Source organism: Cololabis saira, chromosome 11 (genome assembly GCF_033807715.1).
Source record: "Cololabis saira isolate AMF1-May2022 chromosome 11, fColSai1.1, whole genome shotgun sequence".
NCBI classification, from domain to species: domain Eukaryota; kingdom Metazoa; phylum Chordata; class Actinopteri; order Beloniformes; family Belonidae; genus Cololabis; species Cololabis saira.
The window spans coordinates 23,142,908-23,155,226 of NC_084597.1; the positions used below are offsets into that span (position 1 = coordinate 23,142,908).

General features: G+C 42.7%; 1 protein-coding gene across 3 annotated transcripts in view; it reads right to left on the reverse strand.

Annotated features, from left to right (window-relative positions):
• The window catches only part of LOC133455166 (versican core protein-like), a 39,363-nt gene that overhangs the window by 22,060 nt on the left and 4,984 nt on the right, over window positions 1-12,319 (reverse strand). For all 3 annotated transcript variants that reach the window (XM_061734072.1, XM_061734071.1, XM_061734070.1), the window contains exons 3-7: window positions 10,639-11,052; window positions 8,355-8,529; window positions 7,715-7,842; window positions 7,324-7,620; window positions 658-1,410 (exon numbers count right to left, since the gene is read on the reverse strand). In XM_061734072.1, coding sequence (XP_061590056.1) covers window positions 658-1,410; window positions 7,324-7,620; window positions 7,715-7,842; window positions 8,355-8,529; window positions 10,639-11,052 — 1,767 coding nt within the window. The remainder of the gene's footprint in view (window positions 1-657; window positions 1,411-7,323; window positions 7,621-7,714; window positions 7,843-8,354; window positions 8,530-10,638; window positions 11,053-12,319) is intronic.

The window sequence follows — 12,319 nt, forward strand, 5'->3', positions numbered from 1 at the left end:
GGCCAATGAGAGAGCAGGACAACGGCTGAGGTAACCGGGAGGAATCCTGAAGGATCGAAGCGAGGGGAGATGCACACGGCAGCCATACCACATTACTGTTTCAGTACAGTCGGATCTGAAAAATATATGAGCTCCTGAGCAATGGGACTGTCACTTAGGTAGGAGCACTGGGGGTGATGAAAAAGGGGAAAAAAAATCAGGATATATATATATATATATATATATATATATATATATATATATATATATATATATATACTGTATATATAAAGAAATATGAGCTCCACCTCCTCCAGCAAGATCAGGTTATGCAGGTGACTGTGCTGCCCCTTTTAGCAAAAGTACCTTATAAAACAGTTCATTAAACTTGGCTGTCATTTTCACAAGTTTTTACTATTGGATGTTAAGTTTTTCTGTGATTTTAGGTCCAATGTGTTAATGCAGTTTGTCAAAATGAAAAAATAAGTGTGAATTCAGACAGCTGAGGTTGTGCTGACAAGAATGATACCAGTCAAGGTGAACAGATAAAATAAAAAGTAGTTAAAAACGTCAAATAATAGCCAACAGTCAGCGTGTTAAAGAGGGGAACAAATTAAAATGGAAAAATGTATCAAAACAAGAAGTAATTGAACCCCGAAATGTTGCTGCAAGACTCACCAGACTTGTTTATGCTGTGCACGTCGATGAGGATGACATGGACCGGACTGCTGTCTGATGAGTCTCCTCCCGCCAACGACCCCTCGACATCCAACTCTGACGTAGCTCTAGGGGCAACTTCTTCTTTGAGAACCAGTGCAGGTTGTTGCCCGAGAGCTGTGGTGGCTGATGGGAGGCCGGGCGCTTGGGTGGAGATCTCTGGTTGTGATGCGAGGATCCCTGGAAGCGGTGAACGTCTCTGCAACGGTTCCAGCGATGAAGTCTCCATTCCTGTGGTGATCTCCAGCGACAAGGTTGGTCTAGATACGACTTCAAGCCCCGTAGGACTGTCATCGGTGCTGCCTCCCTCCCCGCTGCCGCTGCTCTCGACCTGACCTGACACCACCTGGTCTCCGGGCTCGCTACTCTCGGAGATGTCCAGTTGTGGGGGCAGCTTGCCTGGTTTCGGTAATGGAGGGAGGGGTAAGAGCATCACAGAATCTCCTCTACCCGGTACCGCCATGACCAAGTTGGAGTCGAAATCTCGGACATCGAATTCAAAGGTGGTGCTGGGGATGGCCGAGGTTGTGGTGTGGGGGGGGTAGTGGGCTGTGGGAGTGCTCTCTGTTGGGGAAAATACAGACGGCTTTGCAGTTTTGGTCTGAAGTTCAGCTCCATGAAGTGAAAATGTTGGACCGTCATGGGGGAACGAGCCAGTTGTGTACACTGCTGAAGTCACCGGGGGGCCGGTGGTGGTCGGTTCTGGTAGTTTGGCTGCAAGAGAGAAAAAGCTCTCAATGGCATTTTACTGGATATTAGGGGTGTAACGATACACTAATCTCACGATACGGTACGATATTGAGGTCACGATAACGATACGATATTATTATATTATTATTAGCAGTATTTTTTTTTTAACAACCTTGAATGAGGAACATATAACTGGAAAAAATTGTCTTTTATTTGAAAGACACAAAATACAAAACAATGCTGTGTGTTTGCACTATTGTTACAGTTTGTAATTCTTTATAACTGTTTAAGTTTTAAAGAGAGAGCCAGGCCAACCATTTTCCACAAACTGAACTAAAAGTAAATGTCAGGTTTGCATTATGCATCTTCAGTTTCATACAAGTACAAATATTTTGCCACAAACTGAATAGTTTCTCTCAGGTATGATTTGACTTTTTTTCTTTCTAATTTAACAACTACAATTAAATAAATAAATAAAAGTAAATAAATACATACAATTTTACATCATAAAAAAGATTGATTCATGCTCACCTTATAAGTGTAAGAGGAGATTTATTTTTGTTAAGGTTATTTTGGTAATTCAGGGTTCATTATTTTATAAATATATTCTTTATATTCTGAAGTAAATCAGGGACTATAATGACACTAGTCAGTTTATCTGTAGTTGTTAATATATTTTAGAATCGGCGGAGTGATACAGCACTAGGTTCTGTGTTGATGTTCTAAAATCCTACACTGTTGAGGGACATTAAAGTACACTGGAACTCAGCAGAAGTTGCCCGCGTGTTTATCCTACTCACGACCCGGAGTCAATATTAATAACCCAATATCGCGATACACTTTGTCACCTCCACGACACGTATTGTGACGTTTTTGTATCGCGAAATTTCGTGGCACGATATATTGTTACACCCCTACTGGATATAGACCCATCTGTCTGTCCATCCGTTTATCACTCATACATCCATCCATCAATCCTTCAATCAAACATAAATCCCTCCCTCCCTCCCTCCCCCCATCCGTCCCAGGGACATGGAGGTCTGTTGGAGTCTGGTCAAATGAATGAGATTTGCAGGAAGTCATGTTTACAGAATGAAATCAGTGTGGCCGTTCAGTGCTGAGTCATTAGAAAGAAAACTGTGTTATCTGCTGTGAGCAATTCTATAAAAGGAGAAGTGGCAGCTTCGGTCTTTGGTAACATGAAGTCAACTTCCAAGAATTAAACGTGGAGATTGCCATCAGAAAAACAACACCCACTGGTGCTGGACGGAGCCAGAAGAAACTCTGTTTAAAAGACACGACTAAAAATCTGAACAAAGAAATTACTACAGACAGACCGTGTTTGCTCTTCGTCCCAGTTTCCTTCACAGTGATGCTGAACTGCCCACAAGGGCTGTGTTGTAAAACCCTCATTAAAACAGCCTGAGAAGATTTATATCTCAGTACGATGGAACATGCAGCTATACCCAACGAGAAAACAACGGCTCCTAAATTTACCCACAATGCTCTCCTTTGTGAACATCTGGGAGCTGAGCTCATGTAGTCAGTGTCCTGGGAGCAACGGGTAGAGTTTGAAGGTCACTGACATGAAGCCTCAATAGACGGGGAAACCGCCATCTCTCCATTCCTACGGGTCAGAAGCATTTATGAATGGAGGGATGGACGGGAGGCAAAGGTGGTTGAGTTCCTCTGGCCTCTCTTCTTCTGTCTGTGCTGCTTTTATACTGTATCTGCTTAATTTTTCACTTTTTCAAGAACACAGTTGTTGTTAAGCAGTAGGAATGGGCGATATTTTACCGTTCACGATATACCGTCAAAAAAATTCCCCACGGTAAGAATTTGTCATCTCGCGGTAAAAATGATAAATTCCTGTTGATGATGTTTTTGTGTAAAGCTGATTTATGGTTCTGTGTTAAATCCATGCACAATGTACGTGAAGGAAGGAAGGAAGGAAGGAAGGAAGGAAGGAAGGAAGGAAGGAAGGAAGGAAGGAAGGAAGGAAGGAAGGAAGGGAGAAAAGAGGAAGGGAAGAAGGAAGGAGAGAGCAGGAGGAAGGAAGAGAAAAAGGAAGGAAGGAAATAAGGAAGGAAGGAAGGAAGGAAGGAAGGAAGGAAGGAAGGAAGGAAGGAAGGAAGGAAGGAAGGAAGGAAGGAGAGAACAGGAGGAAGGAAGGAAGGAAGGAAATGAGCCTGAAAGAAAGAAAGAAAGAAAGAAAGAAAGAAAGAAAGAAAGAAAGAAAGAAAGAAAGAAAGAAAGAAAGAAAGAAAGAAAGAAAGAAAGAAAGAAAGAAAGAAAGAAAGAAAGAAAGAAAGAAAGAAAGAAAGAAAGAAAGAAAGAAAGAAAGAAAAATTCCCATTGATGACGTTTAGTAGTATTTAGTATCATTTAGAGCAGTGTTTTGGGGGCTCCAAAGACTGAATGTGGTGATAGATTTATAGTAACAAAGGTGGAGTTGAATTGGTATTTTTTTTATCGTCATTTTTATTGTTATCGGGATAAATGCCAGAAATTATCGTGATACATTTTTTAGTCCATACCGCCCATCCCTATTAAGCAGAACTTGTGGAGTTCGATGCCTCATTGAGGAGCGTCCAACTGACACTGTTGATCATGGTTCGTCTGACGGTTTTCCTCACATCATTATTCTTTTATTGTGCAACTTTGGAAGTTTTAAAAAAAAGGAGGGACTGTGAATTACAATATTTGAAAAAGATTAAAATAAACCAGTGTATGAACCGGCCCTGGTGGGAAGAACGTCTGTCAACTTTAAATACGTCACCAGACTTGGACCTGCTGATACTCTTCAAGCAACTGCAGTTTAAGTTGAATTAATTTTTAGGACTCTCCCCTCCCCCGTAATCCTGAATGTGATGATTTCATCCTCCCTAAATCTGAGCCTGTGAAAAAAACAGAAAAATGTTTTGGTTTTGGTCTTTGGTCTTCTTTTGCTCATTGTGACCTTCATTGTGATGCCAATCCTGGTTTGAAGTTCGCTCATTCTACATCAATCAGAAGTAGAGGGGCGGAGCGACACTTAGACTCACAGACATGGTTACCATGGCGAGATGTGGACCTGAAAATCTGCATGAAATACCCAACATGATGGTTGTATGCAGATGGCTGGAGGAATAGTGCCTGAAAGTGTGATGCTGTCCAAAGAAGTATTTGTTAAGTAAATTAACTAACTAGTTTCTATCTGGTGAGTTCATCATGTACGTGATGATGATCAGGTCAATGATGGTGATCAGGTCAATGATGGTGATCAGGTCAATGATGGTGATCAGCAGCTCCTGGCTGCAGTTCCTAAACTCTACAGAAGCAGTGAGGAGAACTAAGGATTGTCAACATGATTTTTTGGGGGCTTTATTTTAGTTAAATAAATAAAAATATGATGAAAAAAAACATCTTGTCATGTACGGGTTGTACTTGATTTTTATAACTTTACTGAAAAACTGCAGGAATAAAAGCGATGATACTAACTTTTGCACCTCTTCAACCTCCACACAGCAGTTTTAACACATTTTAGATGGTGAACGCAGTCTGAGGTCTTGTGGTAGTTGTGCAGAGTTTACTGCAGTAATACCAGGGTACACCATTTGTTCTTTGGTGTTTTGACTTGTTTTTCCAGCAGCACACATACCAAAGGTGTTCAGTGCTTGCAGACTCATGAAGGCGACCCTGCCCAGAGATGATGTCATGTTTTTGGCGAGCTGCAGCTGAACTGGGGTCCGTCGCTCTGCTGAACATGAGCTCACATCTGCAGGAATTGACATGTGACGGTATGTTTGTCATGTGTGAAGCATCAACGCCGGGCCTGGCGATGCTGTCGCCCTCTTACGCCAGGAGACAGCCTCCTCTCCTTCACGTCTGTGTCTGTGTTGTTTGGGCCGAGTCCAGCTGGGATGCATTAGGGACCTGTCCCACTTCGATCCATGTCAGAGTGCATGTGCTGGGTTTTCCCCTCATAAAAGACCTCCTCCTCCATAAACAGGCAGCAGGAGTTGATTCTTCTGTTGTTTGAGGCTGAAAACAGTTTCCTCTTTCTTATGCATCTCTGTTGGCACGTCTTCCCACTTTGTTTAAGTGACTGCAGACTATTTGTGCCATTATTTGTTTAACAAAAGTGAAGCCAAAAAGAAAATAAAAGCATGTGGGTAATCATAAGTACCCCTTTGTGCTTCCATAGGCACTAATAGTTGCAGCCATTATGAACTGATCATCAGCAAGAGTGCAGACCTCTATGAAAGCCGATGCAGGAGTGTTAACACAATGCCAAGAGGGAAATACCTCAGCAATAGATTTAGAGAATAAATAATTGCTGCACATTGGTTTTTAAAGTAATGAACTCCTCTATAGACCAGTATTCTAGAGACAAATGGGACATCTATCTGACAGATAAAGACTGGCTGAAATCTTGGAACTGGGTTATGAACTAAGCTAAATATAGTTAACTTGCGGTGAGATGGGCATGTTCCAACCAACGTCCAGACTTCCACCAGTTTCACCATTTTTAGACTAACAGACCTTCATGACGAGATGTTACAAAACTTGACTTCAAAAGCACTTTTCAGAACCTCTGGGTGACATCACTGACAGTCGGTTCAGGTCCAGGTCCATGTCTTTCTTATACATTCTATAGTTTAGAAGTTGTGCTTAAGTATCTGCTGGAAACGCTGAGCTTCCCAAAAAACAACTACTGGAATATGAACCCAAAAACATCCCAGACAGAGGACTTAAGGATGAAGCAAAAAGATTGTTATCGTCAATAATCAGAATTACTGGACCATAAAATGAAGGAGTGACAAGGAAGAGAGGAGTGATAGGAGTAAAAGATGAGTGGTGGGAGTAACGGAGGAGTAGTAGGAGTGAAAGAGGGGTGGTAGGAGTAACGGAGGAGTAGTAGTCAAGGAGGAGTGGTATGAGCAAAGGAGGAGTGGTAGTAGTAAAGGAAGGGTTGGTAGGACACGTTCCTGTGAAGGATCATCTCTGCACCTTTCTATTGAACATTTGGTTCAGAGGATCTGACCAAGGAGCAGAGGTGGACAGAGTACTCGACCCCAGTACTTGAGTAAGAGTACAAATACTACTGGTCAAAATTTACTCCGTTACAAGTAAAAGTAGCTCAGTCAAAATATTACTTGAGTAAGAGTAGAAAAGTACTTGCTTTTAAAAAGGTACTTAAGTATCCAAAAGTAAATGCTTTTAAATTTACTTTAAGTAAAAGTAAGAGTAAAAGTACATTTCAAAGAAGAGAGGTAGTTCTGCTTCGGCAGACATAATAAACATTTGAAAATAAATGTCTGTGGTTTGTCTGTGCCCTCGTTTTTTACTCGGTCGAACTCAAACATTGAGTTAAGATACGGCCAAGGATTTTGTGAAAGTCCCTGCTCCGAGTCCGGCTCATTATCAGACTCAGACGACTCAGCGGATTGTCTTTCTTCTCCTGACGCAGGCGTAGCCATTGTTGCGGCTATGTCTTGACAAACGCAGGCTACTTTGGCGGTATCGTTTTGAGGAGGCTTGACGTATTTCCGCTTTACGTACATCCCAGTGGAGAGCGTGCACTGTGATAGGTCTCCTCCTTTGACAAAAACAGCTTGTGTCCAATAGGATTTTAGGGAAGAAGAAAAAAGAGCAGACCTGAAAGTAACGAGTACTTTTCCTAGAAATTTACTTGAGTAAAAGTAAAAATATTTGTCTTGGAAATGTATTCAAGTAAGAGTAATAAGTACCAAAGAAATCTAATACTCAAGTAAAGTACAAATCCTCTGGATATGTACTTAAGTACAGTACTCAAGTATTTACTCCGTTACTGTCCACCACTGCCAATGAGGTCCAAGCAACAACAGTAACAGAAACAGTAAAAGAAGAAGCAGCAGTCGGACCTGCAGCTCCACCAACCTGAAGTCTCTGTGTTGGTTCGGGTTCATTTCTTACCTTTGAAGCAGTAGGCTCCATGCTGGTCTGTGGGCTCCGGGAAGCCAGTTTGGTTCTGATACTTGTAGAGCGTTCGGACTCCCAGCAGGCCGCCCCCACACTGAAGTCGAGCAACGGTGACCGGGTAGCGGACACTACCGTCGGATAGCCAGCCGTAGTCGCAGCGGTTTAGCCCGGCCCTCCAAGCCGCGAACAACTGACCGGGTGACGCCAACACAGCGTCGTGCTTCTCACACTCCCCCCTCGCCTGCTGCCAGGTGAGCCTGTCACTGAGGGAGGTGGAGTAGAAGACCTCACCTGCAGACGGAGGAGACCAACAGAGCTGGTGAAGAACACAAAAATAAACTGTGGATGTCTCATTTTCTCATTTTTTATTTCCTGGTAAATTTACCATGCAGCTCATCTACGAAGCAGTACACGTCGTACTTCTCCGTTGGGTCGCGGATGCCGTACGTTCTCACGCCTGGACGGTTCACAAGGTCACCTGAGCAGCCCGGCCTGGGCGTTTTGATCGGGTATCTGGAAACATTCAGGACAGCAGCATCTCTACTTCCTGCTCAGAAGCTTTCATGTCAACAGTAAAATCGTGGAGAAGTCGTCAAAGACTTCCCAAAATCCAGTCTGAATTGAAGTTTCAGGAGAGAAACCTAGTTCTCAGAATCAGATTTCAACACGATAATTACCTTGACGGGCCTCTAGGTGGCGCTAGAATGCCAACATTTAAGTTTTTGGTGCTTTTCTCCAGATCAAACATATATTTTCTCACCAATTCCAGTAAAGTGTCTGAATCAAACCTGCACATTCCCACTAAATGCAGGCAATAAATAAATACATTTTTAAAAAGTGAGGCTGTTCATCCAATTTACGCGCCAAGCAAATGTGTCGGCGTGGCTCTAACGTGCTCATTGGTCTGTATTCCAGCTTTTAGTCATTTAATTAATTTTAATCAATATCAATTAATAATTAACATTATCACAGAGAACTTCAACACACAGATCACCGCAGACAGCACCCCCGTTGAAGGAAGGTACCTGGCGGACTGGTCTGCGAGCCAGCCGGCATCACACTGGTCCAAACCATCCTCAAAAGCAGCGTTAAGCTGTTCGGGTGTGGCGATGGAGGCATCGATGGAGCGACACGTTTCCACGGCTTCCGGGAAGGTCAGAGAGTAGCGACTGCTGTCAGATCTGTAGTGGAACACCACACCTGGACACACCAGCAACGATCAGAACACACACCCACCATGGCCTTTACAGCCTTCTACAAGTAAACATGCAGGTAAACAGCACAAGTATGAAAAATATTAGCTAACACAAAATTGTGTGGAATATTTTTATTTTTGTGGAAACTAATATTTTTAAAAACATTTTATTCAAATTTGGCTATTTTTTTTAGTGTTCTCGAAGATTATCAAACATGAACAACTTTCCAAAAAAGAAATCTGGAAAATAATCTACAAAAATATAAATAAAATTCCCAAACAGTTGAACATTTTTCAAGAAATAATAAATAAAAATGTAATAAATAAATGTTTGTAAAATACAAAGAAAATGGCCTTTATTTCCCACTTTCATAAAGTTTCCTAAAGGAATGTTTGAACATCAGAACCTGGATCTGGCTGGACCTGGATCTTGCCAGACAGAAAACAACGTTTGCGAAGAAAAAGCTGTTAACTCCAGGATGTCTGTGGTTATGAAAGGATGAGGAAGAAATGGTTTTCATCCATGTCATCGGCCTGATGAGTGAACGTCTCAGAGGTTTCTAATGACGGCAGATTAAACAGAAACAGGATCCTTCCAGACAAACAGAGAAACACACATCACTGTCTGGTATCATCAGGTCTGGAGGATCGGTCCTGGTGGGGGAAGAGATCCCGGCAGTGCTGTAGGACGCCATGAAAGGAAGAGTTTTGTGACTCTCACAGTGAAAGTCTTTGTTTCTAAGAGAATGAAACCTGATCCCAGCTGAGAAGATGTTGGTTTCAAAGTGAATCGGCACTTAAAGTTCGGTTCAAACGCCAAACAGGTGAACTTGATGAGGAAGTCCTGAAGGAAACCAAGAAAAGCCAAACGAGGGTGTTTTCTGTTGGACAAGAAAGTTCACCGCAAGTTTGCTGCTGGACCAGAATTTGTTTATGATCAGCTGTATTCGAGTCAGACCTCAGGTTGACTTCATAGAATTTCCTCTTTCATGCCAGGAAAGACAAAATCAACAGAGCAAGATCGAAGTTGAGCTAACTGACCTAGCATGATGGCGCGTTAGCGGCATTTCTCAAAGAGTTAAAGACAACTGGACTTTCTTCTGTCTAGATGTTTTCAGGCTTTTGAGCTGGATGACAGCGTTGACATGAGCATCACAACTGAAGTCTAGTACTTTATAAACTGCCAGAGGTGGACAGAGTACTCGACTCCAGTACTTGAGTAAGAGTACAAATACTACTGGTCAAAATTTACTCAGTTACAAGTAAAAGTAGCTCAGTCAAAATATTACTAAGAGTAGAAAAGTACTTGCTTTTAAAGGTACTTAAGTATCCAAAAGTAAATGCTTTTAAATTTACTTTAAGTAAAAGTAAGAGTAAGAGTAAGAGTAAATTTCTTATTTTCCACATCAGTAAATTACTATATTTTTTCTAAATTAATTTAAGGACCTTTTAACTCTTGTTTCTGAGAATTAACTCTTTGAAACCAGCTGCACTGATGTGCTGCTTTTAGAACCACAATGTTATATAAAACCACAAAAAGGATTTTGTGAAAGTCCCTGCGCCGAGTCCGGCTCATTATCCGACTCAGACGACTCAGCGGATTGTCTTTCTTCTCCTGACGCAGGCATAGCCATTGTTGCGGCTCTGTCTTGACAAACGCAGGCTACTTTGGCGGTATCGTTTTGAGGAGGCTTGACGTATTTCCGCAAAAACAGCTTGTGTGCAATAGGATTTTAGGGAAGAAGAAAAAAGAGCAGACCTGAAAGTAACGAGTACTTTTCAGCCTTCCTAGAAATTTACTCGAGTAAAAGTAAAAATATTTGTCTTGGAAATGTATTCAAGTAAGAGTAATAAGTACCAAAGAAATCTAATACTCAAGTAAAGTACAAATCCTCTGGATATGTACTTAAGTACAGTACTCAAGTAAATTTACTCCGTTACTGTCCACCACTGTAAACTGCCCCCGAAAAAGTAAGACCTCATAAAATTGCATGTTTACAAGAAAAAAGTTTCTGACATTATAAACTTACTGGACCGGATCATAAACTTCAGAAACTACATGATTTCACAAAATTTCACCAAATGTCGCCGATGTGTGACGCAGTTTTCCTCACCGGAGACGCCGAGGCTGACCGTGTCCTGGACATCCTCCATCTCATGCATCACCTCGCAGCGGTACAAGCCGCCATCACTGGCCCTGAGCATCATGAGGGTCAGGGACGCATCCCCAACCGACAGCGGGTGGGCGGGCACCGACACCCGGCCACTGAAGCTCTGCCCCACCTTCACCTCGCCTCCCTGGGCTACCAGTACCGTCTCCTCTTCTGACCCATTCAGCTTCACCCACTTGATCCGGACCTGCTTGTCAGCACTCGGGTTGGGAGGTGGCGTGAGGGTGTGTGTGGGGGTGGGGCTAATGGGAAATGCTGATATGATGGAGAAGCGGCAGGGCAGGACCACCCTGCCAGCTAGAGACCCTGCCACTGGTGCCAAAGTCTTCTGGATCGTCATCGTCGTCTGTGGAGAAGCTGGAGAACAAGAAGTAGGATGAGTGTCGAGGACCAATCGGAGTACGTTATATCAGTGTTTCTCAATCCTGGTCCTCGTGGGCCCCTGTCCTGCATGTTTTAGATGCTACCCTGCTTCAACACACCATGATACAAGTACCTGTGTCATCAACAGAGCTGTGCAGACCTTGGTGACGAGCTAATTAGGACCATTAATTAGAATCAGGTGTGTTGGTGCAGGGAAACATCCAAAACATGCAGGACAGGGGCCCACGAGGACCACGATTGAGAAACACTGCGTTATATCAACAATAATGTGGAATTAACATGCCGTTCAGACAACAGGGTCAGGTTTTTATGCCAGTTCAGGGGACTTTGGTATGTTTAATGAGCATCAAGAAAATGAGCCTGATGATCAGTAATTATGGAGACCGTGTGGGGGCGGAGTATGACTCCAAACTCATTACCTGTAGCTCCTCCTGTGGCTAGCAGGGGGCGACGGGGTCGGCCTCAGAATTAATGCAGAAATAAGATGAAATGTTTGCAGGCAACTACATAAGACCGTTGAAGCTCCTCACTCAGAAAACTCCTATGTAGTAGCACCACTTCTGGCCTAAGGAGGGCGTACACAAATCGGCCGTGTGCACAGTCACTGAAAATGCTCTGTCAATGAGAAGTCAGACTAGTCTTGTAATACCACTTTGTCCCACTGGAGGACCACCTTGTTGGGTCTGACGGCGTTAGCAGCCTCATGGATCTGGAATCTGACCCCTTGTTGTCAGAGGTGGTACTGCAACAGAGCGGCTCTAAAGAACTAAGTCGCCTTTCACGATTTATTTGAGTTCGTCTTAGAAATTTGCTAAATTTTATCTGTGAGTTTATAAGATATTTTTATCTCTTACAAAGTAAAATAATGAAAACGCCATTCTGTTCTGTATGTTTAACAGAATTTTTTTCTTGGAATTTAACCCCTTTTCTCCTGCAATTTTGTTTTTCATTGAATGACACTGATACAGCAGCCCCCATTATATAGTTTTATACTACATATTACCCAATTAATCAATAACTAGTCCCATTTGTGGGTTTAAAAAGTCACAATCGTTGTGTATTTTTTCTGTGGAACTTTATCATCCTGCAGCTGCTTTTCCAAATGGCACTAACATGCCACCATTCTAACATGCCCCCATGCTAACATGCGGCAGTGCTAACATGCCACTGTGCTAACATGCAACTCTGCTAACATGCAGCTATGCTAACTCAGTCTTTGCGAAATTTGAGTCTGTGAAAC